Here is a 27,283-nt window from a genome sequence, read left to right as displayed (position 1 = left end):
ACTCTAAGGTGGCAACGGATTAGATAAGATCTTGATTTTATATGTCTGAGTGATACAAGATCATTAGTGTGTCCAATTTTTATTGGATGAAAGTGCCACACTAGACCTTCAATTATAAGTGTCTTTTGCGCCTCACAAAAGTTAATTGCTTTATATTGGTTTGTCCTTCGTGCACAACGACGATATATTACCAACGCCTTCCATCTCTACACAAAGTTAAGGCCTACACTAACCTTTGAGCATTGCGGACAAATATAGTTTGGGCATTACACACGTTAGGCAATCCCTGCTACGAACACGACACTTCGGGTGGGAGCGGTCCACATCTCAATCCGGGCTCGCTCGGACTGGTATTTCGACCGATAAATGAGCTGAATTGGGAGACACTTCAGTCGACAGCATCCAGTAAAACAAAACTTATTTATAAGGCAAAGAGATCGACAGTAGTTATAGGCGTCAGTTATGTTTCAATTCATCAAGATAATTCACTTGGGAAAACAAATGCTGCTGAGAACATAAGAGAAACATAAAAATGTAAGAAGCGAAACAAGAAATATCATTCACTTTGATCTGGTATCCACGACAGCGACGCTCGCGGAGCCTGCCTCACATGTCAAGGCCAAGTAGTTCTATTATTCATGGCAGATATCCAACAGAAATCAGCACGCTTCTAAATCCCTGCATGGGGGCGGTTTGGGTTCCCGGAGCAATGTGGTGTTCCCTCCGGCTGGTCCACCCCTAATCCGATCAGGATTTTGAGTTCCAGCCTGGGCAAGAATAAAAAATCAGTAAGAAACAAGTATAGAGTTCAGTAAATGATTAATCAACATCCTCGACCACTTACTGGTAGTTTTTCTCCCTTTCTCAACATCTCCACAATCTCAACAACTCGTTTTGGTGTCACATCTTCCTGGAGAAAGCCGAAAGAAACCACAATTTTAAGATTACTCCTCATATACGTAATTCCTTATATCACCTAATAATAACATTTACCACAGTCGAGTAGAAAAACCACAATTTTTTTCAGGTGAAAAAAGAAACATTTACTGCAGTCAAGATAAAGTATATAAACCATTGGGCTTGAATTTTAATCTGATATAGATCAAGTTGGAACTCAGAAATATACTATTTATCATGCTGTTGCAGAAAATTCATACACAGAAAGGTAAAGAATTAAGGTTTTGTGCAGCACCTTAAGAAAAAGCAGAGAGCCACAATTTAGCTGTGATCAGAACTCTAGATACTAGTCTTGCTCAGACAAACGATCTTCATGCTGGCAGAATTTGATTACATGAAATTTTTAGATTAACAAAAGTGTAACCATTCAGCATCTGTGCCACCTGAAGTATTTTTCTTTGCTGCAATCTTCAGCATTTTCCAACTTACTGCCTGTGTGCTTGCTAATATAAACACACTTTAAAATGATTGCACAAAACTGCCAAGATTTTCTTACTGCTTTGCGCATTAATTTTTTTAAGATACAAATACTGTGTGACAGAAGTGACTTCCTAAAGTGCAATAATTTCATAAGAACGGCAAATAAATAACAAGAGCTGGCAATATATCATGTTAATCAGAGTAAGAAGAATGGAGATACTATAGTAGAGGAGGAGAAGAAAGAGAAGGTGAGAAGAAGGCAAAGCGAAGAAGCTGAGTGGGAGGCCTCCTGTTGACAACTATTTTTGGCTGTCAACAGTAAGCTGGAAATATTTTAAAAAATAAAAATAAAGTTTTGAACTAGACCGGATGAAATTGCCCTAAATACCAACCATACATACTGGTCTGACCAGTTTTTTGAACTATGCTTTCACTGGCAAATAAAAATGCATCTATTAGACATGAAACTCATCACTTCAACCTTTCACTTACTTTTAGTAACTTGAATAGTTTCTCAAAGAACAAATCTTAAAGTATAAATGTTTGATTAGTTTTAATCCCTATTAACCTACAAAATTGATTGTATACTTCTTCATATTACTTGCTTAAATATTATTTTATTCAAATTACACATTGTAATCATCAAGGTTGGAGTCATGAAAATAGTTAACAGAAGAAGAATGTGTATATTGATCCTCCCCAAACCCAGCTATGGCGGAAGTCTTATGCACCGAGCCATCAGTCACCTATATTTAAGTCACACCATATATTTTACATCTTGATTGCCAGAGTAGCAGCCACTTTTTAGAACATTTAGTACATTTCTGTACGGTGTGCACTAAGCAGGTGCATGCTATTCTATCTAAAAACAGGTATACAGAGGTACAAACCTCTATGAGATACATGCATTTCATATTTTCTATAGAATGCCTTCTGTATCCAACCCAATGCACATCAGCCTTGGCAGACAAGTGCCTTTCCATTCAGCAAGGATTGTGATGTACCGACATGGCTATAAATTTCATTTGGGAATGATAATTATGATTTTCGTTCAGTAAATATCTCATTCCTTTCTGAAGGAACGTTATTAAAAGTATGACCCCATACATGATAAATATGGTGGTAAGAAGACAATGTTCTTGGTTGCTTTTAATCTAGAAAATAAGACAATTTACACAGTGTAATTAAAGAAAGATTTCATGGCCTAAGCTACTCAATCACTTGAAAGACAAACACTACTCTATTTGACCTTTAGCTTGCTCTAAGTGGTAGTTTCAGTGAGGATGCAATAGAAGTAGAAACATCACACAGTAATTGTTCAAAATGAGTTAATGAAGTCAGTAGAATGTTTATAAGGAAGGTCAAAGAGAACTGACATAGTAATTATATGAGTATCCTTCTGAGCCATTACTGTAGTCAGCTACAACTATCATAGGAGCATTCACGCAGCAGCCCTGTAAGGATTCAGAGTTAGAATATATAAGGACCAAAACATGGGAGCACTTAAGATTACTCATGATTTCTATCACAAAAAAAACATTTGACCAAAACCACTAATCCACTTAAGAGGTTTTATGATATGAAGCAGGTCTGCAGCAGTATATTAAACATCAGCAGAAATTAAATCCAAAAGCATCCAGCAATTGAATACCTACCATGCACTCCATTTCGCCAACTGAAAACAATCCATCCTTTGTCACTTCTGTAAATATGACGAACAAAATTTTGATTTATATTTCCTGAATGTGCATGAAATAGAGAACTATGAACACTCACCATTGCGCTTGACTCCCAAGTGCTTTAATAGGGCATCTTCAATTTCACGAGATCCACGAATCATACAGGGTGTTGTTCCACAAACCAAAAGGTGATATTTGCCAACCTGAAATGCACAAATAATTCAACTATATGCATGAAGCAAGTAAAAAAGAGAAAGACAACATGATTACTAACCTACAGTTATATCAAACAACTTGAATCAGGGAAGAACCAGAAAAACTTATAAACTCACATACCTTTGTCCTATTGAACATTGAATAAAAAGTAGCAACTTCATACACACGAATAGGAGCAACTTCCATAATCTTAGCCACCTGAAATATCACAAATTGCATGCATTAAAAGAATCATATATATAAAAAAGAACAAAATTGAAAATAATATTGTTCTAGCTGACTGGCAGGTGTGAAGCAGATAACATACGAGAAGATGTAAATCACATATCCAGATGGATATGACGAGATATATTATATATGTCACTTTTCCATGAAAAACTATCCTGGTACCAAGGCTTCATAGTAGTTAAAAGATTAGAATACTCTACCTAGCTTGCTGGACTGTGATCATACATCAACTTAACCACTTCAAACACCCAAATCATTCAGAAAAAAAAAATCTTAAATTGCCACAACCTTAAAAAAAATGGGTCATTTGGAGCATATATTTGTGCTTATTGCACTTTCTTTAGTAATTTGTCGGCTCTCAGTTTGTCAAATAGTCCAACCTGAGACTTATGAAATACTTCATGTCTGGATCCAAGTCTGTGTCTTGTTAATGGGTGCATGAAAGCTAAACAGAAGAATACTTTTCAAAATCTAATCCGATAAAGGTCTGATCTAATATAAGTTGGTGAAAGATCCCCATTTACAAAGAGAAAACAACAAGAATGCCAGATTTCTAAGTGAAAACAATAGGATAATAAAGAGGCAAAAGTTTATTGTCCGAGAGTATCACCAAGATGATTTAGATAGAAAGAGAGAATGGAAAAAGGTTACAAATACAGGTCAGACCAAGGTTTGCCGTACCGTACCGTACCGGCGTTTCGACCCGCGCTCGGTACGGTACGGTACGGGTGTACCGACCGGTATACCGAGGTGTACCGAGCGGTACACCCGGGTGTGCCGAGCACTGTAGCAGTGCTACAGTGCTACAGTACTGATACAGTACTGCTACAGTGCCGGAACGGTAAGAGACGGTCCGCGTACCGAATGTCTGTCGGACCGGTACGTACCGCCCGTACCGGGCGGTACTGTTCGGTACGGCAAACCATGGGTCAGACTGTTACTAACCTCCCGGTGTTACCAATTCATCCACTATTCGATGTTTAAACTTTTATTCTGTATCCACTGATACTCAGTGGTACAGGTTAGTATACTGGCATCATTCTGACTTATTAAACCAGAATTTGAAAGAAAATGAAGAAAACAAAGATAGAGAGAGAAGCAGGACTCACCAGCTAAACCAATCAACCACCTTTTGTCGAGAGTAGTTTAGTTACGAATAGCTAAATGCCCCTTTATGTATAAACATTTAAACTAATTTTAACTAAATTAGGACCATAAAATAACTTTTAGAAAATTCTAAATCCCAACATAGACCATCAAGTTCCAAACTTGTGTCTTAGCAACTTCATGAATTTCACAATCCAACCTCTACCTAAAATGTGACTCTTAAAAATGAAAAGGTCCGGGTACAGGTGGTTTTTTGGGTCCAAAAGAGGTCTGGATTGCAGGCCACGACATGCTATCTCATATACACCATAGATTGCAAACCATTCAAGCAACACCACTGGTTTGTGTGTCCTACTCAATTATCAATCTTTTTTTTCTTTATTTGCATTTATTTTTCCTTTTCCCCTCCTCAATCAGCATCAACTGGTCCAGATGATATGCCAGTAAGACAGTTTGAGGAGTGACAAAGATGGTTGCATTACCAGTATGGAAATCCCTAAATAAATACAAATTGAGTGGGCCTCCAAATACTCCCAAGTAACCAACAGAATACTTCTTTGATTTGTTCAAGCCATCAATTTGTTCATAAATTAGACTTGTGTCAAAGATCTCAGCCAAGAACACAATTACAAATTACCCCACACAAAATGTGCAAATCATTTAGTGCTCTGAAATGACTTGAGCACCGAATCCTGGGACAAATATGACTTATATCTGAGGCTTGTTACCCAATTGCAGCTACCGAACAATGGATCCAATAACCAGTTGCTGTGTTGATATTGAGCAATTGCAAGAGATGGTTGCTATTACTTTTATCAGAAAACATGTATTTGAGAGCTTTTTAGACTGCAATCAGAAATATCAGGGATAACAAACCAATATAAAATTTGAAGTCGAGAACAAAAATTAGATATGTTAGACATATTAATCCCAGGAATGTGCCCAACAACAAACATGTAAAACTGATTACAATGGACATAAAATGTCTCTTCCTCCATTGCCATCTTCTGTTCCTTTCAGAATTGCTTGACCCATGTTTGAAAATCCTCAATCTACATGAGACCAAACATGTGGAGCATGGATCAGAATTATCTCCTCACTCTCTCATCTTTGCTGACAAGAGACTGATAGGATCCCTTATTGCTTCCATCATGAGATCTAAGCAAACTAAAAACCCTTGCATCCAACTTAATTTGACATAATATCCTCATAGAACCTGGCCCCTTTAGTTTGACTCAGGGTTTAATAAATTAGAAAAGGACATATGACCAAAAAAAAGACACCTAATAGGAATAGGGTTCTAAAACAAGATAATAAAGGTTATGAAATATTAGAGAAATTAAGAGTTATGAGTGCATATGAAGAGGTACCAAAACTAGAAACTGAACAATTTGCAAGTAATTTAGGATTAAACTTAAGACCATATGCATAAAATGTTGTTTTCTATGAATTGTCTAGAACCTAGTTCCTGATCTACTTCTAATGACAAATGTGGTAATCAATAGGAAAATGGTAAACCAATCACGAGCGTTTACATGGCAGCCAACAATCAGTCCAGTTGAAACCATATGTTATGAATATTGTAAGAAGGGATGCCATCGATGAAAAAAGACAGATGATACAGGAGGTCCCTGTAAACCAGAACAACATAAACTACATATTAGATTACAGAATTTATCAATTGCTCCTCCTTCCTTGATTGATCTTTTCCCTTTTGCTTGACTTTCTTGTACCTCCCACTATCAGATTTCTTATTTTCATTGCTGCTTATCATAAATAGCAATTTATACCCATATCTGTATGTGGGATATAGTGCAGATTACAAGCGAAAGAGTGAATAGAGCTGATCATTGGATTGTTTTACAGAACTGAATGAACTAAATCCTGCATAAATTCAAACCCAAAGGCCTTCTCATGAGCTGGACAGAGAGAAAAATGTCTGTTCTATTCCATTATCAAGTGGTAACAATCAGACATCAGTTCAAACTGAATCTGTTCTCAGAAGCTAGTAAATATTTTTATAGCTTTCTCTCACATAAGTATAGAGAATTATTTTCAATCTAGAAAGAGAGCGAAAATGTACAATAAAGATATGATCCCTTCACTCAAGTCATATCCAAAAAAACTACAGATAAATGTTATATTGCCAAAAAATTAATGGGCTTCACAATCATTGTAATGTGAATGATCTGACTTTAATCAATAGAAGAGTTAAGGTGAATATTGAGTAATTTACTGATAAGCTAACCTATGGCCCATAGTTAAGATATATCTGGGGTAACAACCAGAAGTTGGCCTCTCATTGGCTCCCTACATCTTGAAGACTTTCCAGGGTCCTTCCAGACCAACGACTTTGGCCCAAGCATTTCTATAGGTGGAGTCACGCACCCCAATCATCCTCTTAAGTAAACAAAAGGTTTAGGAGGGGTACTAGATGAGTGTAAGCTATGACACTAGATTACAAGTAAAGGTTCTACTGAAGTATTAAAATTGACCTTTTACATGCTCTTCATAGTGTTTACATTGTGTAGAAGAGGTGGAAGACTTGACATCCACATCAAGGGAGGTATTTCAATTCTAGCAAATCAAATGCAGCTCCCTGGATCCTTGGTTAACCTTGTTCCATCCTCTTCATAGAATCAAATTTGATCGGTTCAACTCTTCTTCTTCCACAAAAACAGAAAAAACGAGAATTTCAGGTATTTCCTCCCAATTTACAAGGTCTTATAATTTCATAGTTTAATTTTGTACATCAAATATTTCCTAACCTAGCCAGCCCCCTCATTAACAATTAGCAGATTTTACTAAAATGCAAGTCTGTATTCAAATTTGTATGAGATCTTTTGACAGATATGGCACAGAGAAAGAGGAAAAACATTACTATAATATATTTATGTATTAATAGCACTTACCACAAGTAAACAAAATATTTAACAGTCTGAACAACACCGCATCAAGATATGTAAGTTAAGGTATGTAAAGCTACGAACTTAACAAAGCCCTATACACGGGTAAGGAATCATTTCGACCATACAGCATTCATTGCAGAAACTGGTAACCATCCACCATGTTGCTGCTGGGCAAGGTCCAGTAGCGGAATAACAGCAGATTGCTTGTAGTTGGAAGGATAGTGGGAGAGTATCTCTTTGACCTAGAGTTACACATGGGCAAGAAAATCAACCATTTGATAGCTTAAAATACCAAAAATGATAGCATGGACTTGTCTAAATGAGTAAGTATTCTTAAAACTGAATAACAAATCACAATTATAAAGCTCCACAGAGGTGACCTGAGGCATTAAACAGCGTATCTCAACAAGACATATCCATGTATGCTTTTTCAGGAAAAGAAGATGATAGATAAAACTCTCGAGTGGCCATAAGTGTACATGATCATGATAAGCAATTCTACAGTACACAAAACAATAGGGAAACCTACAAATAATAATAACAAAGATGTGAATTCCACTCAAGATCATTTTTATTCGCGAAAAATGCTACTCAAATCACCACATTTGTTCAAAGAAGGAACAACAACTCCAATAAGCGAACCAAGAAAACGAAGAATTGAAATCAAGAACAGCAACCCAAGTAACGGACAAAAACGGTGTACCCTTTTCATATTTGCTTCGCTGAACTCCCATGGCATGTCAGGGTTGTTATCCGGCGAATCAATGTGCTGACAAAACGACAACAAAAAGATCACAACTTGGACAAGTTTAAGTCAAACCCAACGGGATCCGAAGAAAAAGAAAACAAATTTATCGAATATTCAAGCGTTTCGAGGGGGCTCACGTAGTTGAGGGCCGTGGACAAGGATCTGGCGGCGACAGCGGGCGAAGCGAGCTGGAAGGCGGAAAAGAGATGAGAGATCGAGCAAATGAACGATGTGGAAGATGAAATCGGAGAAGAATCCCCTTACCGCGAGCGAAGGGCGCAGCGCTCGGCGGATCTCCAAGAGGCGCTTGGTCGCCAGGCGCGCCGCCGGCGAGAACATGGTGGGCGATCGAGAACCAGGTACGAATGAGGTGATCCGAGAGACACAGAGAGATCAAGAACCGAGGCGAAAATAAACTCACCCCGCCCCGCACCTGCGAACGCTACCTCCTTGTCGATTCACACGTGAGCTTCCACACACATCCCACCCGGGCCCAAGGTTTAATCCACCAAAAGCACGGGAAACTTTCGGGGTATTTATCTTATATGTAAACCAGATAATTGCAGTGCATCCCACGTGGGCCCTCTGTGGGATCCACTTCATGGCAAATGGAAACATGACACGCAGATTACCGGCGATCACCGTACCCATCCGCATTTCATTTTTATATTATATACAATACAATATATATATATATATATATATATATATATATATATCAAATAATAATATAAATAAAAATTTACATACGTGAGAATTCAACGCAACGCATACAACTCCAAGATTCCAACTTTAATCACTAAGTCAATCTTATATTTATTTTTTATATATTTAAAAAAAATATTTATTAAAATAATAAAAATAAATAAATATATTAATTGAAATTTGCCTCTTACATCAATACTGATTATTTTTAAGTTTTTATTGTTAGACGTTATATGTTTTCTTATTTGGATGTATAAGTATAAAAATTTAAAAATAAGATTATTAATTTATAGATTTATTAGATATATTTATATTTATTTGGTTATAATCAATTATATTTGGTTATATTTGTATTTAAATATTATCATGATGCATAAATTTATAATAATTATTATTATTTATAGATTTTGGGATTGTTGATTACTTTTGATAATAATTTTATTTTTTAAATAATATTAATTAATTATAAAAATATAAAGAACTCATAAGTCTCACACCCCTAAGGGGATGAGATAGGGAGAAGCACATGAAGTTAATACTGAAAGCATTATTAGTGGGAACAGAATTCATTATTTTTTAGGCTCCAAAGGACCTTGAGCATTATTTGATATAGATCAATGCAGCCATATATACCAGTAAATTACTGTAAATATGTTGATTGTTGATATGGAGGGGCACCAAATGAATCAGAGAGGTGGCATGTCAAAATAACATGGTTGTTGGATAGAATCTTTTAAGGTTTTTTATTGACAGACCATAGGGAACTAGTTAAAAATCTAATATTCCACAAATTATATTGATGAGTTGAGGTCTTGAGAAGAAGCTTCACATTATTCCATGAGAAGTATGTGAGGAATTTGATTACATGTCCTGAGTTAGTTCCATGCTCATGCTGGCTGCTTATTATATTATTTTGATGAAAGATAGATACAAAGCTACTGATGCCTGTGTTGTGTTGTATTTGTGAATACATCATATAATTTTTTGGGGACCTATTTTTCCTCCAAGTTTGGTAGACATTTTTTAGTTCTTGCTGGTTAAAGTCACCATCAAAATACTTTATCATGGACAGATTAATTAAACACAGACCCTCATGTATTCAACACATTAATGGCAAGTATATGAACCTTGAAGTGGTAAAGAAAAAAAGGCAAAATTCTTGCTTGAAAGTTTCTGCACAATTATCTGTAAATCTGAATACAAGACTAAGTCAGCCATAAAAAGCTATTGGAGGAGTACCAAATGGATCACATTTCTGCTTGATTTGCATGAATTCAGAGAATTAGTAGGAGCATCTTGTGCATGTATCTCTTTTCCTTTGATAAATGCATATATGTTGTGTTGGTTTCTGTTTATACAAGTGACAGAATGCTATCATTTTTAGGATTTGGCTTCTCTACTTGAGCTTGTAGTAATTTGCAGAACAACAACCAAAGCCAAAATATAGTTAGGATAGTGAAACAATGATATGTTAACTAAACATGCTTATGTTTTTAACAGAGCAACAAAAGCAAGCTAACCAAAGTTTATTTCAATTAAAGACTTCCTAGACTACTAAGAATCATAATTCAGCAAGAGTCAATGTAGAGAAGGGGAACTTTTGGCAGTCATCAGTTGTTATGATGCAGGTTCTGGGAGCTCTGTGTTCATGGGTCCCCTGTTCCACCAGCAATTATAGCTTACTCAGATTCAGCATGCTTTGGGTGCATAATTTTGACATAGTGAAGTGGACATCTCTACTTGTGTTCAATGTTTTTGCAAAGCAAAAACCTTTTTTTTTTTTGTCCAAAAGAACTAATATGTCACTTTGGATTATTCATTCAGGTCAGTGATGTCTTTCTTGACTATTGTGATCACATCAGTCCACAAATTTCCTCAAGTAAATCCACATGAATCATCACCTAAGCATCCAGTTTGATCAAATGCCTCTTATTTAAGTTTCTGGAAATTAAATGTGTATGTTCATGGAATATAGTGGGTTCCAGCCACCGTCTATGTAGTTAAATGGAGGACACATCCTTCTCATTCATGTGCATGACATATAAGTTGTCTGAAATTTGATTCCCTGTCTTCCATTCACAGAATATGTGTGTTGGATCTTGTCAGCCACTGAGCCTTCCCTTCACTTTCACATCCATTATCCTAGTGTCAAAAGGATTTAAGGGAGAACACAGTTGCTTGACCTTAGATTTACTGGTTCCATCATTTAAATTGGTTCCTAAACTGGTGCATAATCTGCAAATCTCTGTTATTTAAGATATAGTTTTGTGTAATTTAACAGGATGTGGTTTAGAGGGTCTGTTTCTTAACCTTTCTGTTGCATATCATCTCATTTCAAAGGAGGCAGTTCATGTATGTATGATTTAGATATAAAATTTATGGAAAAATCAAAGATAAAGACACTGGAATTGTAGGGGAGAGAGAGAGAGAGAGAGAGAGAGATTGCAAACATGATTTGTCTCTTTTTCATCATCAGATGATGAGACATGAAACAGTTGGCTGTAACTTCACATCAGGACATGAAGCAAGCAAAATTCTTCTGTACAATCTCATGCTGAAATAAAAAATCCCTACAGGATAATTGTGACACCAAATCCTGTAGATGTTCTCTTCATGTGTTGCACTTTTCTTCTCTCTCTGGCTTTTAAGCTGTAGGATTGTAAGATGAGCTGTTTGACAGATGCATTCCCAAGCTTCTTTATATTTTTTTTGTTCTTCCTTTTCTTAGCAGACTCATGAACTTGGAAATAAATTCCAAGCAAAAAATAGTCTACTCTCATGAAGTAAGATCTCTCATCTCCATTCCTTCTTTGTTGATCTGGATCTCTTGTTAATGCTGTCTTGATTCTAATCCTCTTGCTTCAGATCCTTTCATTATCCTTAGCCTTTTGCAGGAAGAGATGAACATCCTGCAGACATCAAACCAAATGGATGAGAAACAAGTCACACATGTCAAAGGTCTTGGCATGCTGAAGGAGATCAGATACTTACTCCCATGGAACATCACCAACCAACATCAAGTCTCCATCTTTATCCTCATAGGTGATGGCATACTCAGATCCACTGCCTCCTTCTCTCCTTGACAACTCTCCTGCAACAGATAAAAGATGTCGATCATGCATGCTATATACTGATGTGTTACTTGTGTTGTTCTACCTCATATTTATGTCCCCTTACCTAAAGAGAAACATTCGAACATGTTGTTCAGGACCTCTCTGAGTTCCTTGTAACCCTTGTAAACACTGAGATCAATCTTCCTCAAGTAAGGTACTCCATCCATGCTGACCTTCACGTATAACCCGGCGGCGGCCTCGGCCTCGGCCTCCACCTTCCTCGCCGGGAAGCTGTTCTTCCGGTACGACCGGATCGGTGGCCATCCCACTACCTGTGCCCTGCCATGTCAACAAGCAGCCGTCAGCAAAGCCTAGACCACATCACATCCTCCTCCGGTCTCCGCGAAGAACCACCCCTGCAAAACCTACTTTGCCGCCGAGGTTCGTCGGAGCTCGTCGTGGCTTTCCTCGTCGCCTTCGGGAAGTGCTCGCTTGGCGCTCCTTGTTGCCGTCGACGTGCCCGGCAAACCGAGCCGCAGCTCCGTGTCACCGAGGCCGTCGCTTCCCTTGATGTCTTCCATTTCCCTTAACCTTGCTGGAAACTCTACGGGGCCTGTGTGGAGTTGCTGAGAAGAGGAGTCGGTCTGTGTTTGCTCTTAAGGTCATGGAGGTAGACAGATTTATAGTGCAATATGAAAGCAATGGCAAGCTTTCTTGCACGAGAGATGGGGGTATCGACAGCGACCGCGGTCGGTTGGACGGAGGACATGCATGAGGACGACCGGGCCCGGATCGTGCGGCCGGGATTGCTCCAACGGCGGTGCGGGAAAGATCTCGTCCGTCGAATTGCTTGGTTCATAACATAATGGAGGAGCACATGAGACGCTAGGAAATGGTCGGTAGGCAAAATAACATGTAATTATTGGTATAAAGCTAAAAGACTTGCACATAGAAGTGCTTTGTTTTGTTATGTGTGGTTGATAGGGTTAAGCATCTCCTAAATCAAATCATCATAGTCTTCTTTTCTTCCTTTCTGCTTTTCTAAACATGTTAAGAGAATCTTTTGTGTCAATTAACTAGAAAATAGTACAAGATTATGCCCCATTTGCTAGTTAGTTTCCCATCACTATGATGCATTAGGTCACAGCTATTTTTGTAATAACATATTCTAAGCAAGTTGTGTTTATGAATGCTAAGTGTATGCAAGGAGGTGATTAAGATATTGATTTAGCAGATGTGGATTGTCTACTACTATCAAGAGCTTATAGTGATCTTCTTCTATGTCCATTTTGCACCCTATGTACACAATACGTCCACGTAAAATGTCTGGATTTTTTATGGATTTAGTATGTCTACGTCGAAAACACAATCGCACGACTACAGCAGTGGACAGATGGACACCATACATACTCGGTAGTTCAATACAATGGAGTGGAAGCTACCTAGGAAGCTACAGCAAGTCGATGCAGGCAATTGACCATCCTCCAGTTCATCTGAAAGAGATGTATATATGCATGTGTTCAACCACATTTGATCTCTCTCTCTCTCTCTCTCTCCCTCTTGCTTTTCTGCCTTGGAAGTCAATATCATCGATCTCATGCTATCAAAACCACTGTACTCCATGAGAGGTTGGATGAGCAGGAGATGGAGGAACCATGCACACGGCCGAGAGGAGGACCAAAAGCTAGTGAATGGTAAATAACGTTGACACCATCAGAAGGATGCTAAAATCAACTCAGTTTGAGTACCTCAGAGAGATAACTTAAGCTGAGTAAAGATCGAACTCTATCATATGTGCGCAAGGTTGAGCTCTTACATCGAGTTTACCAGGTGACTTGTCGCATAGGTTGGATAGAGGAACCCCTTAGTCGAGCAAGTCAAATTCGAATTGGCCTCTATAAACCTTATCAAGAGAATGAGAGGTCAAAACGTCAAAATAAAGCCGGATGTTGAGATGTAAACACCGTATGCACAGTTTCGACTTTGCATTCGATGTCACTTCAGTGTCGACATCGTTGTATTCACATCATGTGGGATCGATTTGCCGTTCGATTCTGTGTTCATTTTGCAGCAGCAAATGCTGGCCATATTTACAAGGATCTGAACGAAGTTGCAATATTAAATGATAAATCTATTAAATGACAAATGCTAGCCATATTTATATGGATCTGAACACGTTGCATGCCATAGAATGATGCAACGTGTAACCATGCATGCCTCAAACGGGAGCAACGCGTATCCTGTGCTACTGACCAACCATAGAGGAGAGGAGATATATACAAGTGAGGTATAGGAACAATTGAGAGGAGGCATGCAGCATCATGTCAACATGCACGTGATCTGTCCCATGCACGTGTGCTGTCCATGGAGCTTTCGTTGAGGGTTCAAGTAGTGCTGTTAAAGTGCAAAGTCTTTGTCCTATAAACCATCTTATTTATTTGATGTCCATGTTGAAGCTCAAATTATTGCTCTTATCTGTTCATGCGTGACTCTTTATGTGTCCATATATTATGTCTATATATATATGTATCAGCACACCGCATGTTCGTGTGTTTTCGTATGTCGGCACATAAATGTCTTTGCGTGTCATGCATACACGGAAACGAGATGGCAGCCAACATCTTCCTATAAGCACCAAATCTTTAGCTATAGCTTAGCTGTTGAGACTACTCAGAAGAGAGAGAGAGAGAGAGAGAAGTATTGTTGGATCTAATACGTGATTTGTGGCTAAAGTAGCATAAGGATGCAATGTCTTCACCTATGAGGAGAGCCGTGTACACGACGACGAAGTTAAGTTGTTCATGTGTTAATAAGGAATTAGGAACTTGAACCAAAACAGCTCAACTTGGGGTGTTTTGATCTATACTCTAGCTGTTGTTTGCCCTTCAAGCAACAAATGTAGTTATTTTATGGGGATTGTATGACCCAAAAGCACACACCAACCTTACATAACTAGAAAATTGCTACCATCCGCTTACATAATAGCTCTATTCCATCCACCATCACAAGTACTCCATGAAAAGCCAAACTTGTCGTCCCATTAAAACGCTCAAGACATTCCTCCTCGTGCCAATTTGATACAACTTATATGTGAATTGTACAAAAGCAATGATGCAAATTATGTTTGCATCGAGTCGTTTCTTTGATCGTTTGCAAGTAGATCACTTGCAAACGATTTACAAGTATTTTAAATTGAGATGAACGAGTTGATGGTCAGCTTGTGTCTACTAGAACGAGGCAATAGAATCAACGATGTGTATGTCTAACTAGAAGAGATCGATCATGATGTTTCAAAGTCATGGTTAAATAAAATATTAGGCATTTGCCTAGCAAAATTAACTCTTAATAGCATATTTCAAGCATACTTCGATAGTCATTGCTTCATCATAGATGACACGTTTGTTTGTTCATATTGTCAATAAAAATATCAGTGAAAAAGCATAAGTATTTGGTCTTCATTAAACATAGTATTAATTTAAATCAGATTTATTTTTATTATTGACCCGTTTGTGCCCCTACACACAGTAAACATCCACCGTCCACTATTCTCGGCCGTTCTCAGCCGTTCGTTGGTCGGGACGCGTGGACTAGTTAATCGGCAAGGCAGCGCGGGCCCCGTCCGCCCCCGAGCGGGACGAGGGCGCGTTCCCGGAACCAGTGCGCCTCGCTTGTCTGCCCTCGTGCAACACGTGTCGGCTTTTTTTCTTTGCCGTGGTTTGGACGTACGACCGACCATAGCAGCTCGGCTATAGTTGCTGCTTTCCCTCATTATCTGTAGATATATACGACTCTATTGGAAGGTTGGGAGAGAAGGAGTGGGTTGCGATGGCGACTGGTTCATTGGCTGGGGAGAAGGATGAGCGCAGCTTGGGCTTCCAGGAGACCGAGCTGCGCCTGGGATTGCCGGGCGGCGGCAGTGGAGGAGAAGGCGATGTCGGGAAGAACTCAGGGAAGAGGGCGTTCGCGGAGACCATTGACTTGAAGCTCAAGCTTCAGGCAGCGGGAGACACGAAAGACATGGCGGCGGAGGCGGCGGCCTTGAAGATGAAGCGATCTCCGAGCCAGATGAGCATTGCGGCTTCCGCCACCGACCCTGAGAAGCCTCCTGCTCCGAAGTATGTTCACCTTTTTCTTTCTTCCTCTTTCTTTTTTTTTATGATGATTTAAATTTACATATTTGACCCCCAAAAAAATCTACAAATTTGTTTTTCACTAAATTTTTGTTCATATATTGCATGAAAAGAAATCCAGTAGATTATACATTCTCCAAATTACTACAATCTGTTATGCTACTTTTGGTCCAGTCATTTTCAGAAAGTACATCGAAGCATGGTAGATATGTTATTCAATGAACAAAGTATGTTATCACACCTCCAATTCCTTCTTAACCTATCATCCAATGATTAATTGTATATGGCTGTTCTTTGTGAGCATATAAGATTTTTATGGTATTTTTGCTGCAGAATTTGTACTCGCTTCAGCTTTGCCATAAGCAAAAACATACAACTTTTTGTGCAAAATGACAAACAGAGAGGCAATATCTGAGACCATTTAAGACCTACAGATCCAACCACCACAAAACATGCTTTGATGTTATTATCTTCTTGGCAAAGTTGTTCATTCTAAACAACTTCTCCACAGGGAAAGATCATCTTGATCTTCACAAGTAGGAATAGAGGGTTATAGTATATAAGGAACTGTTAGGAATTCTCGAACCACTCAAGGAACTTGTTGTGTGCCATATTACTGTCAGGGCACAGGTTGTGGGTTGGCCACCGGTTAGATCACATAGGAGGAGCATGCTGGCTGTCCAATCTGAGAAGCCGAGTAAAGAAGATGGAGAAAGACCTGCAGGCAGCTTGGCGGCCTTTGTCAAGGTTAGCGTGGATGGGGCACCTTATCTACGTAAAATTGACCTAAAAATGTACAGAAGCTATCAGGAGCTCTCCATGGCCTTGCAGAAGATGTTCAGCTCCTTCACCAGTGGTATGTATGTATGGATATTATCTTTTCCTTTTCGTCTCTCACATAATCTATATGCCTCAGAGCTAGACATTTAACTGCGTCAGTAACGTCTGCCTGTTTCAACCTCGAAAAGAAGGCCAAAGTTTGGACTCATATTACCTATTGTGTCTTTCCCAGTTTCATCGAGCTGTGGGTCTCGAGGAACGAACGGGGGAGACTCCATGAACGAGGGGAAGCTGGTGGATCTCATAACCGGTTCTGAATTCGTGTCGACCTACGAAGACAAAGATGGCGACTGGATGCTTGTTGGTGATGTTCCATGGGAGTAAGTTCCTTCATTTGTTTCTCATGGCCATCAAACGATCAACCTCCAGCTTTATCTAGTAATTACTCATGATCTTCTCTAAACCGATCCCAGGATGTTTGTCGAATCATGCAAGCGTTTGCGTTTGATGAAAGGATCAGAAGCTGTTGGACTTGGTCAGTATATCTCCACGTTTCATTGCACCACTTCGTAGCTCAACTTCCCTACCTCTCCAACACAATCGATCACTTTTCTCCTCGCTTACTGCAGCACCAAGAGGCATGGAGAAATGTAAGAACAGAAGCTGAGGAATCAAGAGATGTGGTCTCTGATCCTTCATCAAAGTCAAAGTGCCAACAGAAGGCGTTGTCGCTGGATCTGCAGCAAGCATCATGTGTCCGTGTGTTTCTGTATTGCTATTATGTCTCAGAATATGCTACGTAAATTTGTTGCTGTCGAGGATTGCATTTTATTTACTCAATGAAGTTGTTTATTAGTGCGCTGTTCATTACATGAGATTCTTCGATTAGACTATTATTAGATTCTCAAAATTTTATGTGGTAAGTGTAAAAAGCCAAATCTTCCAACCAATCTATTTGAGCTAATGCTTAATTTTTCTCCCCATCATAAATAAACTTGCTAAGGCATCGTTGGAAATTACTTAGGGGAAGCAAATCTTGAGACTAAGAGAATAATTAAGAAAAAACAATAAAAAAATACAAACTCAGAAAATAATCAACATGAGATTTTTCAAGGATAAAAGGTAAAATTTTAATCATACGAGAATATATTATAAGTTTTTTTAGTTAAATCAATCCAAATTCAGAACTTTTGTATGTCGCTCATATAAATATTCGAAGATTTTATCATTTTTTAGATATGATAGTGAGAAATCTTATAAATGCTCAAAGTATTACTCCATATAATTTCCCATCAAAGCTTAGAGATTTAATATTTAAGAAATGGCCACATCTTGATTTGTTGAATTTATCTACATATTTTTCATGTTTAAATTCCTTATCATCCAGTGACGTTAATTCAAAAAATATTTATCAATCTCAACAAATATTACTTATACATCACATTAAATTGTTAGCCGTTGATCCAAAAACATTAGTCGCTGATTAACCTCTAATTTGTGTTTCCAATCAAGCAATTAACGACTAATCTAAAATAAATTGAAAAGAAACCATGAACGACTCAGAATTGGATGAATGAAGAGCAAAATAATTAGAATTTGTTTTTACATTGAGATTAGATTATGATATTTTCTTTTTCTTTATTTTTCAATAGAAAGAGATCATAAATATGTTATTTATTAGTTTCTAGTTTTATGCAACGCAGGGGGCATCACCCATCCTGTGTCTCAATCATTTCAGCAAACAATACAAAGAAGGCTTCCGATGGCTTGAAGTGTGGGTCAGTGTCAGTCTGACCAATAGGAAAGCCATAAAACCTGTATTGTCAAACGACCCAAACACACGTCATCACGTATATATCTCCAAGCACGCGTCACATTGGAGATACCGTATCAAATTCCTACGTGAAGCAAGTACCCATAAGTACGTGAAGAATTCGCTTACAGCATTTTGATTCGGAAACTTATGGATGGGCCCGAGTATACATCGAATCCTAGAAGAGGGTATCTGCATGGGTAAGTGTAAGAGAGAACCGAAAAACGACGTCACGTCAGCCAAAAGGTACACCAATAAAAGATATTTCTCGAACCAGAATTCGGTTCCTCTCCCGCCGTAACCCAACCCACCTCGTTCTGCCCACCGTCTCCTTTCTCCATGTATTGATCGTAAAGGAAGGAAATCGGAACTCTAACCTTGGAAATCTATGTGATCCCCTTCGCTGGTCGTCACCGCCGGCCGGAAACATCGTCCACGCGATGGGTCGAGACGGGAGGCCTGCGGCGGCGGCGACGGGGGCGAGAAGCTGGATCTCTATGGATTGCACCGGACGCGGAATTGTCTTGGACGTCGACAAGCACGAGATCATGCGGCGCGCGCAGATCCACGCCCGGGATATGAGAATCATCGACCCGCTGCTTTCCTATCCCTCCGCCATCCTGGGGAGGGAGAAGGCCATCGTCCTCAATCTCGAGGTTTCCCCTCAAACCTCCTCCCGAATATTTATGTTATTTATGTTCGACGCTAATGCGATTGTTTGTTTCTCTTATCTTTGAGAAAATCAGCATATTAAAGCGATCATCACCGCGGAAGAGGTACGCTTTCCTGCTTAAAGCTGGGATTTTTACGGTTGTTTTATGTGGTTTCGATATAACATCGAAATTGGGTTCGATTTTGTGTGACATAAGCAGCCGAAATCATTAGAAATTGCTTGTTTTAACGGCGCAGATATTGCTAAGAGACCCTTCCGAAGAGAATGTAACCCCAGTTGTGGAGGAGCTTCATAGGCGTCTACCGCCTAGTGTTGCTCATCAAGCAGAGGGCGAAGGGAGAGGCCAGCATGAAGCAGAATCTGCCGAAGAAGCTGGTGGGCAAATATATCCTTCATATTACTCTTATAGCTTTTACCCACTTGGTTGGGCAAAGTTTATTAGGCTAGATAATTGCACAGGAATGTGCTTTAGGAATTGCTACAAGATTTTGTGATGCTATTTTAGATTTAGAACCATCCAAAACATATGCAATATCTGTTCTGTTCTAGGCTAATTTTTCTTGTGATCCTTATCATTGTCTGTTCCATCGAAGGTTAATTCTGATGGTGTTGCTTACCAGCCTGTGACTTGACTTTAAGATGAAACAGATGGCGTTCTCATTTTGATTGACAGGCCACCCTAAGGCATCCCATGAATGCATATATACATGAGGGCATATATGCCCAACAATTAAGGAATTCCAAATTATCCTATTCCTCTAAGGATCATGAGTTAAAATTTTGACGACACTTCTTTGGCTTAGTTTCTGAATATGCTTTCTTTGCTTTTTATTGTAAGTAAACTGAAACATAACATGTTAATCTTTTGCACAAAGCATACAAAAAATAAAACCTAGATTGGTTACCAGATTTTGACATGCCATAGAATTATCCTGAAAAAATATGGTTACATACATTGCATACACATTTCATGATTTTGATTAGGTATGACTAATGGTTATCTAAGTAATGTTCTGCAATTCTGTGTGCCCAATGATAAATTTCAAAATGTACATGTTGATCATGGCTTAATAACTATCAAAGGTTTTCAAATTAGATTTATGCTTTTGAGATGTGGAGGATTACAATGTTCTCCCAAAAACAAAGCCTATTATCAACCAAAGATTTCTAAGATGCTCAAGCAAGCTCCTTACTTTTATAAGTAAACAAGTCAATTAGCTATTACTTGTTCTGAGCACAATGTTATGCAGCGTCTCCATTTGAGTTCCGTGCTCTAGAAGTTGCTTTGGAAGCTATATGCAGCTCACTTGATGCACGTACAACGGAATTGGAAATTGATGCTTATCCAGCATTAGATGAGTTGACTGCCAAGGTATGTATGCTAATATCAATTGCTCAATAACTTGAACAAATAATTGTTATTTGTTCATCATGTGATTCCACTGCCATACTGTGTGAGAAAATTAAAATTTGCCTTATTGCATCAGTTATCATAGTGAACAAACTTACAGAAGCACTGGTTCCTGTTGACAAGCGCATGATTCTTTTATGACGTGGAAATAAATTATTAATTAAAGCATCACACACAATTTAAAAGTCATGTCCTCACCAACTCTAATTAAGCAATAAAAAGTTACAAATAGGAGATTTGGTTAGAAGTTGTATATAGAGTAACTAAAAAGCTTGGTTTGCCATTTACTTCCTGAAATTCCCCTCGACTCTTTTTTATTCATTAGTTGTTGAACTATAGCTAGGGAGTTCTTACAAATGTATTGTTACCTATGACATTTTAAATGTATATAATAAATTGTGTTTAACTTGAAAATCAATTAGGCAAAGGGTGAGCCTTGGTGCCATATTAAGATTGTTTTTTAGGAACTTGGTCACCAATGTTCGAGTCATATAACAGTCCCTTTGCTTGTGTGGAGAAGTATTGTGTATATCGATCCTCCCATGGCAGAAGCCTTGTATTTTGCATACCCTTTTTATGAAAATCAATTAGCCAGTCTTACGCAAAATATGATCACCATGTAGCATGAAATTTTGATCAAAATAATTGTACAAATTTTTATATAGGTTGTGTAAATTGATCCTCCCCAAAACCTATATTAATGAGTATTTCATGCATTGTCTGACTTTATTTTAATGATTCAGGAAATTCTTTATTTCTTACTGTTAAATTGTTTTACAGCTTTCCCTTCCTTTTTTTGTTAAATTTCTTTTCACCCTCCCTGTTTTTCCAACATTCACATCAACATGGAGCAACTAGGATTTTATGAGTCTTAGCCAATATTGCTTCTTTGTGCTATAACCTTTTTCCCTAAACAAAAAGGAGAAATTTCACTTATTAGTATATTACTATTGTGATTAGTATTTGATGCTGCCTTCATCTCAGTAAGCTTATTAATAAAGTTTAGCAGGTTCTGGGTCCAACTAATTCCTCCACTTCTTAAATAGATTATGTGGGTAAAAAAGAACACTTGAGCTGGTGACTAGTGTTTTTTTTTTTTTTTTTAAGGAAAGGATCGTAACTGGATTACTTAAAGTGCCACAACAGCAAATATTTTTGATTTGTAGAATTAAAACTAGTACTGCATAGACAAAGTAAACAGTACCTAGCCACTTATTTAACTTAAAAATATTCTCTAAATAGTAAATATCCTAAACCTGATTTGATAAATTCAAATTGATTCAACTGAAGAAAATGATTCATGCTAATTAATTTGACTACTTACCTAAACAATTGCACCGAATATAATTAAGACAAGATGTACTTTAAATAGGGTCTATCGTACCGAACCGTACCGCCCGGTACGGGCGGTACGTACCGGTCCGATAGGTTGTCGGTACGTGGACCGCTTGTTATCGGTCCGAGTGCACTGTAGCAATGTAGCAATGTTACAGTACTCGGCACACCTGAGTGTACCGCTCGATATACCGTACCGTACCGGTACCGAGCCCAAATCGAAATACCGGTACGGTACGGTACGGTATTGCGAACCTTGACTTTAAACAACTTGGTTAGACTTAATTATAGGGACTCAATTTCAAATTTTGATTTGCTTTTGGTCGAGAAACTTTTCTGGCCATTTATTTCAACCACACTGCCCTCTAAATAGGTTGTTTTCCTTTTTTTCTATATGATCTGAATACAATTATGCTTAGTTGTACTCATCATTTTTTATTTTCCTCATCTTTATTTCCTTTATACTTTGTTTACAGCATCCTTGAATGGACTGATCTTAGCAAATTATATAATTTAAGAACAAAAATATAAGTTTTGGAGTTCATCATTATTGATATGATAATGTGCTTCTTTTCATAATTATCACATATTCTTAGAAATAATAACAAGCATCACTTTTTGTTTCTGTATTAGTTCTTTATATGATGCTTTGACCCTGTCTTTTGTGTAATGATCTATAAACACCCCATACAGATATGTAGCCGCAATTTAGATAGGGTCCGCAAGCTGAAGAGTGCTATGACAAGGTTGATTGCTCGTGTCCAGAAGGTGCATATATCACCTCCTTTTATCCATGCAGTTCCAAGTTTTGGTTCACTAAGAAAATCACTTTTTAATGTCCTTTATGACATGCATCTCTTGATACTTATGGTTATGTTTACTTATTGTGCATCACCAGGATACAGTACATAGTTCTCATTTTGCAGTCCAAAGTTTTATTTTTCCTTGAGATAATATATTTAACTGTCTGAATCATGTTTCTTTCCTTTTTGAACAAAATATGAACATTAAGAGCAACTTTTTCTTGAATTTCTTGTTGATGTTACAATGCTGTATCATAAACTGACTTTTCAATACTTAAAATCTAGTGTCTATCTCCTCAAATTGCAGCTAATGCATTATTATGGCATTAGCATTGCCACAGTTTGAACTTAAACGAAGCTTTTCCTAGTTATAATTGCCATGTCACTATGCATGCAATAAGACTATTTAGAACATGTCCACAAGATCTCCTGAATCTAAATCCAGAAGCCCATGCCAATTATATCCATCAGATGGTAAAATAAAAATCTATATGTTGGTCAAGATGTAATAAGTCATATTTTGTTGTTCATTTTGGTCTCAACTCGAAATCAATGCAAGTGCTAGAACTAAGAAAATCAGTATGTTCTCTTCTGCCATCATGATCTACCTGACATTGTCCTCAAGCTGAACTTTGTATAACTTTTATAACTTTAAATAACTCTTGTTGTTGCCTTTTCTTTTGTATAGATGTAATATTAGAAAACCATAGTGACAAAAAATGCTGCTTCCATCAACACGGGACTGTCTCATCTATACAATCTATTATTAGAGCAACTGGCATGACAGATAATTTTTTTTTTTTAAATCAGTTAGTGCTGTGCTTTTCTTCCATTTCTTTATTTAAATAACAAGCATAATGACAGGCAAGGCTCCAAGTGGAAGTTACAAATTGCATGAAACTATTTTAACAATTTATCTTTTAACTTATTATTATTTCTTGTTTCAATTGTTCATTGATTACTTGCAGGTAAGAGATGAACTTGAACGGCTGTTGGATGATGACAATGACATGGCTGATCTTTACCTATCAAGAAAGATGGCCACAGAATCTCCATGTTTGGTTGACTCGGCTGTTTCTGACTTAGCACCCAACTCACCAGTTTTGGTTTCAAAAACATCTAGAGTAAGCAGGACGAGTGTAGCAACACTTCATGGGAACGAGTATAATGTGGAAGAACTAGAGATGTTACTGGAGGTTATAATAAAAGTTCTATCACACCTGTTTTTATATGCATTTTTGAAAAATCAAGCTTCTCCACTAACACAAATTTAAAATGTGCAATCATCTATTGCTGCAGGCATATTTTATACAGATTGATGGCTCTTTGAACAGATTGAACACGGTAAGGATTTCTTCAAATGTGGAATATAAATTCAGAATGAACTATGGATTCTCTGTCTGCAAGGAAGTATTGACTTGTGTGTTTAAGTGTGTAAAATTTAGGCAGATATATTGGTAAAGTTGGCAGTAGAGTCTTGTATGACTAAACTGACTCATGGAAATTGGATTTGATATTATGATTTCCTCTATTATTACTTTTCTTCCTTGATGTGTTTATATCATTCTGACTAATATCTGCAAACTATCATTCTACGACGGGGATGAATTATGTTAGATTTATTCCAAGTTGAAGTGGGATGATTTATATTCTTCAGCTAGATTTTCATTCCTTGGATATTCCTTATGAATCATGAAGCTAATTTACTTTATATGTCCAAAATACAAAGCATATTTGAGGTTCCTTATATATTAGGGTCTTCCTGGATGCCATCATATTGAAGTTGAACTTGAGTGAGTACAAAATGCATGGTTGTGCCTGCAGAAAATTCTTATATTTGCAATATGTACATTTCTCAGAGTTACATCTACTTGCTCTCACCCTTGTATCGCCTTCCTTTGGTGGAAGCCTCATGGGCTGACACCCTGAAATTTATGATAAAATAATTTGTTTTAATAAAAACATCCTTTAAAATTTATAGGGATACAGATTAAAGATGTCTCCTTATATTCTACTCTGTTCCTATATATGGTGTGTATTCAAGTTTCAAACTAGCCTAAAATGGTGAAGAACTAATAAGGAATCATATTCTTAAACATAAGCCAAATATTGTATTTTCATTACTTTATATCGAATCTTTATTATTCTTTTAAGAATCACCTTTCACAGTTGATCCTTTAAAAGTGGCTCCATGTTTCAACCAAAAAGAACTGAAGTATCTGTTTCTTTTTGCTACATTACAAGGGATTTTTCAGATTTCCCCAGTTTTGTCTCAAATCTGGTGTTTAAATGAAAAAAAATTGTCATTTGTTGTTATTGTCTCTTAGCTTTTTCTTAAGAATCTTTTTGATGTTTCTGATATTTTCTTTTGTTTTTTTCATGTAGCTACGTGAATATGTTGATGACACAGAGGACTATATCAATTTTCAGGTAGCTTACAGATTTATAGAACATCTCATGAACCCAAAGTACTATACTTTGGTTTTTCTTTATTTCCTATAACTTCTGATTTCGAGTTTTAACTCTTGCAGCTTGACAACCATCGGAATCAGCTGATCCAGGTTATAGCTTCTTTTGATATCTTCGGGTTATTGAATTTTTCTGGCCTCACTAAACACAGTTTTCATTTTCTCTTAAGAATTCGTTTTTTGGCTTGTTTAATCATGTGTTATTTACCTTGCTACTTTGTTTGTATCTTCTTCTAACTTATTATTACCTTGCTGATTTGTTCTGCAGTTAGAACTATTTTTAAGTGCTTGCACTGTTAGTTTAACATTCTATTCATTGGTGGGTGGGATTTTTGGCATGAACATCCCATATTCATGGAATGACAACCATGGATACGTCTTCAGTTGGGTAGGCATCTTTGACTAGCATATACAATCTTACTAACTGATATATGAACCTTTTGAAGTCTTACAAAGATTTTTCTCGTCGTCAAACAGGTGGTTGGTATTGGAGGACTATTATCTGGACTTATACTTGTTGTTGTTCTAGTTTATGCCCGTTACAAAGGCCTTATTGGAGCTTGATTCCATAGGTAACCATCTACCAGATATGCATAATTGAGGTGTTTAGTTATCAGCTCTTCGTAGCAAAATTTATAAGCAAAAGTTTATTGCCAAATTATATTGCTTTTGAATTCAGCAGTATTTACGATAGAAGCACTCTAGTAGGATCTTAAAATGAGTGAGTTAACTTTATGTATCTTCTTTTTAGCTCAAAGATGAGTTTTTGAGCTGTTCAATCAATGAACTAAGTTTTATTATTGCCTAGCTAGTGCATCATTGGTCCAAATAAGCTCAAAAAACATACATAAAGAAAAAAAACAATCTATCTGGCACATCCAATTGTTTATTATATTGACTAAAAATAATTCTTGCTTATTAGTCGATATAGATAATCTTTATCTCTAAGAGATGAATGAATCTAGATTAGCCAGTGTGGTAACATTAACTTGAAGCATATAATTGTGAAGACAGCCTTTACATGAAATGCTTGTGAACCTCCTTATGGTTTGAAGTTTGAACTTAAATAAGCTCCCTTGAGCTTTTCTCAATCATAGATGAGATCATTTTAGATTCAGCTATCCTTTATAAGTTTCTTCATGAATAATATTTCAAATTTAATTTATTTTATCAAGCTCAGTTCATTATACAACTAATCATATTTAAACAAGCCAATGTGTTAAATCGGTGAGATTGTGTTATTAGTTTCATAACCAGACATCCTTGTGAAATTTCCTTAAAAAATGTTCATTATATATTTTTTAAAGAATTTCTTTAATTCCACTTTAAGATCAACGAGGCTGCTGCTGATGCTCTCATCGATTCAATCTCTGGTTGCAGGGTTCTGGAAATTGGTTGTTTCACTAGTTTGCTGACTAATGCTAGTGTTGCAGAAAACCATGGAATACGGAAAGCTTTCGTTAAATGGAAATCGTGTGACTTTCTCATTAATGAGTTGCAATCATCTTCAAATATGTGCACTCGAAATTAATCTTTGCGTTGCTTAAACTTTTTGACTTTTCTTTGAGTTATTGACCTGATGGACCTTGATCAAATTGTAGTTTGGTTTTATTGTTTGAATAATCTAGCTATAGATTGTTCATGAGATCGAAGACTTCGTACAAACCAAAAATGTTGAGGTCAATTGATAATATATATGTTTAATTGTCAATGCATGATCTACTTAATTAGATTGTTAAGTTGTCCTCGGTGATTGATATTGGTTGTCAAGTGGGCAACATAGAATTATCTATTGAAAGATAATTTCTCACTTTTGTGATAAATTTTGGTATAAGTTATTCATCTTTG

General features: G+C 37.3%; 4 protein-coding genes across 4 annotated transcripts; 2 read left to right on the top strand and 2 right to left on the bottom strand.

Annotated features, from left to right (window-relative positions):
* Positions 1-406: 406 nt before the first annotated feature.
* LOC135663786 (NADH dehydrogenase [ubiquinone] flavoprotein 2, mitochondrial-like) lies at positions 407-8,723 on the bottom strand. The gene is made up of 10 exons (XM_065176880.1): positions 8,529-8,723; positions 8,402-8,452; positions 8,220-8,285; positions 7,642-7,758; positions 3,393-3,470; positions 3,154-3,259; positions 3,033-3,079; positions 2,754-2,831; positions 845-910; positions 407-767 (listed from the first exon to the last, which is right to left on the bottom strand). The coding sequence occupies exons 1-10, from the start codon at positions 8,601-8,603 to the stop codon at positions 660-662; spliced, it is 792 nt and encodes a 263-aa protein (XP_065032952.1). The 5' UTR covers positions 8,604-8,723; the 3' UTR covers positions 407-659.
* A 2,688-nt stretch (positions 8,724-11,411) lies between these two features.
* On the bottom strand, positions 11,412-12,687 carry LOC135672594 (auxin-responsive protein IAA4-like). The gene is made up of 4 exons (XM_065181083.1): positions 12,452-12,687; positions 12,147-12,361; positions 11,961-12,060; positions 11,412-11,878 (listed from the first exon to the last, which is right to left on the bottom strand). Exons 1-4 carry the CDS (start codon positions 12,601-12,603, stop codon positions 11,800-11,802), a joined length of 546 nt encoding a protein of 181 aa, XP_065037155.1. The 5' UTR covers positions 12,604-12,687; the 3' UTR covers positions 11,412-11,799.
* A 3,131-nt stretch (positions 12,688-15,818) lies between these two features.
* Positions 15,819-17,802, top strand: LOC135663761 (auxin-responsive protein IAA30-like). The gene is made up of 5 exons (XM_065176868.1): positions 15,819-16,137; positions 16,776-17,008; positions 17,165-17,312; positions 17,406-17,467; positions 17,562-17,802. Exons 1-5 carry the CDS (start codon positions 15,848-15,850, stop codon positions 17,597-17,599), a joined length of 771 nt encoding a protein of 256 aa, XP_065032940.1. The 5' UTR covers positions 15,819-15,847; the 3' UTR covers positions 17,600-17,802.
* A 1,244-nt stretch (positions 17,803-19,046) lies between these two features.
* LOC135663777 (magnesium transporter MRS2-I-like) lies at positions 19,047-27,146 on the top strand. The gene is made up of 12 exons (XM_065176869.1): positions 19,047-19,401; positions 19,492-19,521; positions 19,655-19,793; positions 20,669-20,790; positions 22,858-22,932; positions 23,936-24,163; positions 24,267-24,311; positions 25,353-25,397; positions 25,499-25,528; positions 25,704-25,823; positions 25,913-26,007; positions 26,816-27,146. Exons 1-11 carry the CDS (start codon positions 19,186-19,188, stop codon positions 25,997-25,999), a joined length of 1,137 nt encoding a protein of 378 aa, XP_065032941.1. The 5' UTR covers positions 19,047-19,185; the 3' UTR covers positions 26,000-26,007; positions 26,816-27,146.
* The last annotated feature ends 137 nt before the right edge of the window (positions 27,147-27,283 follow it).

The sequence above is a fragment of the Musa acuminata genome, chromosome BXJ1-4 (genome assembly GCF_036884655.1).
Source record: "Musa acuminata AAA Group cultivar baxijiao chromosome BXJ1-4, Cavendish_Baxijiao_AAA, whole genome shotgun sequence".
NCBI lineage: Eukaryota > Viridiplantae > Streptophyta > Magnoliopsida > Zingiberales > Musaceae > Musa > Musa acuminata.
The sequence above is the reverse complement of the archived record's forward strand: the minus strand, read 5'-3'. Positions and strand labels throughout refer to the sequence as shown.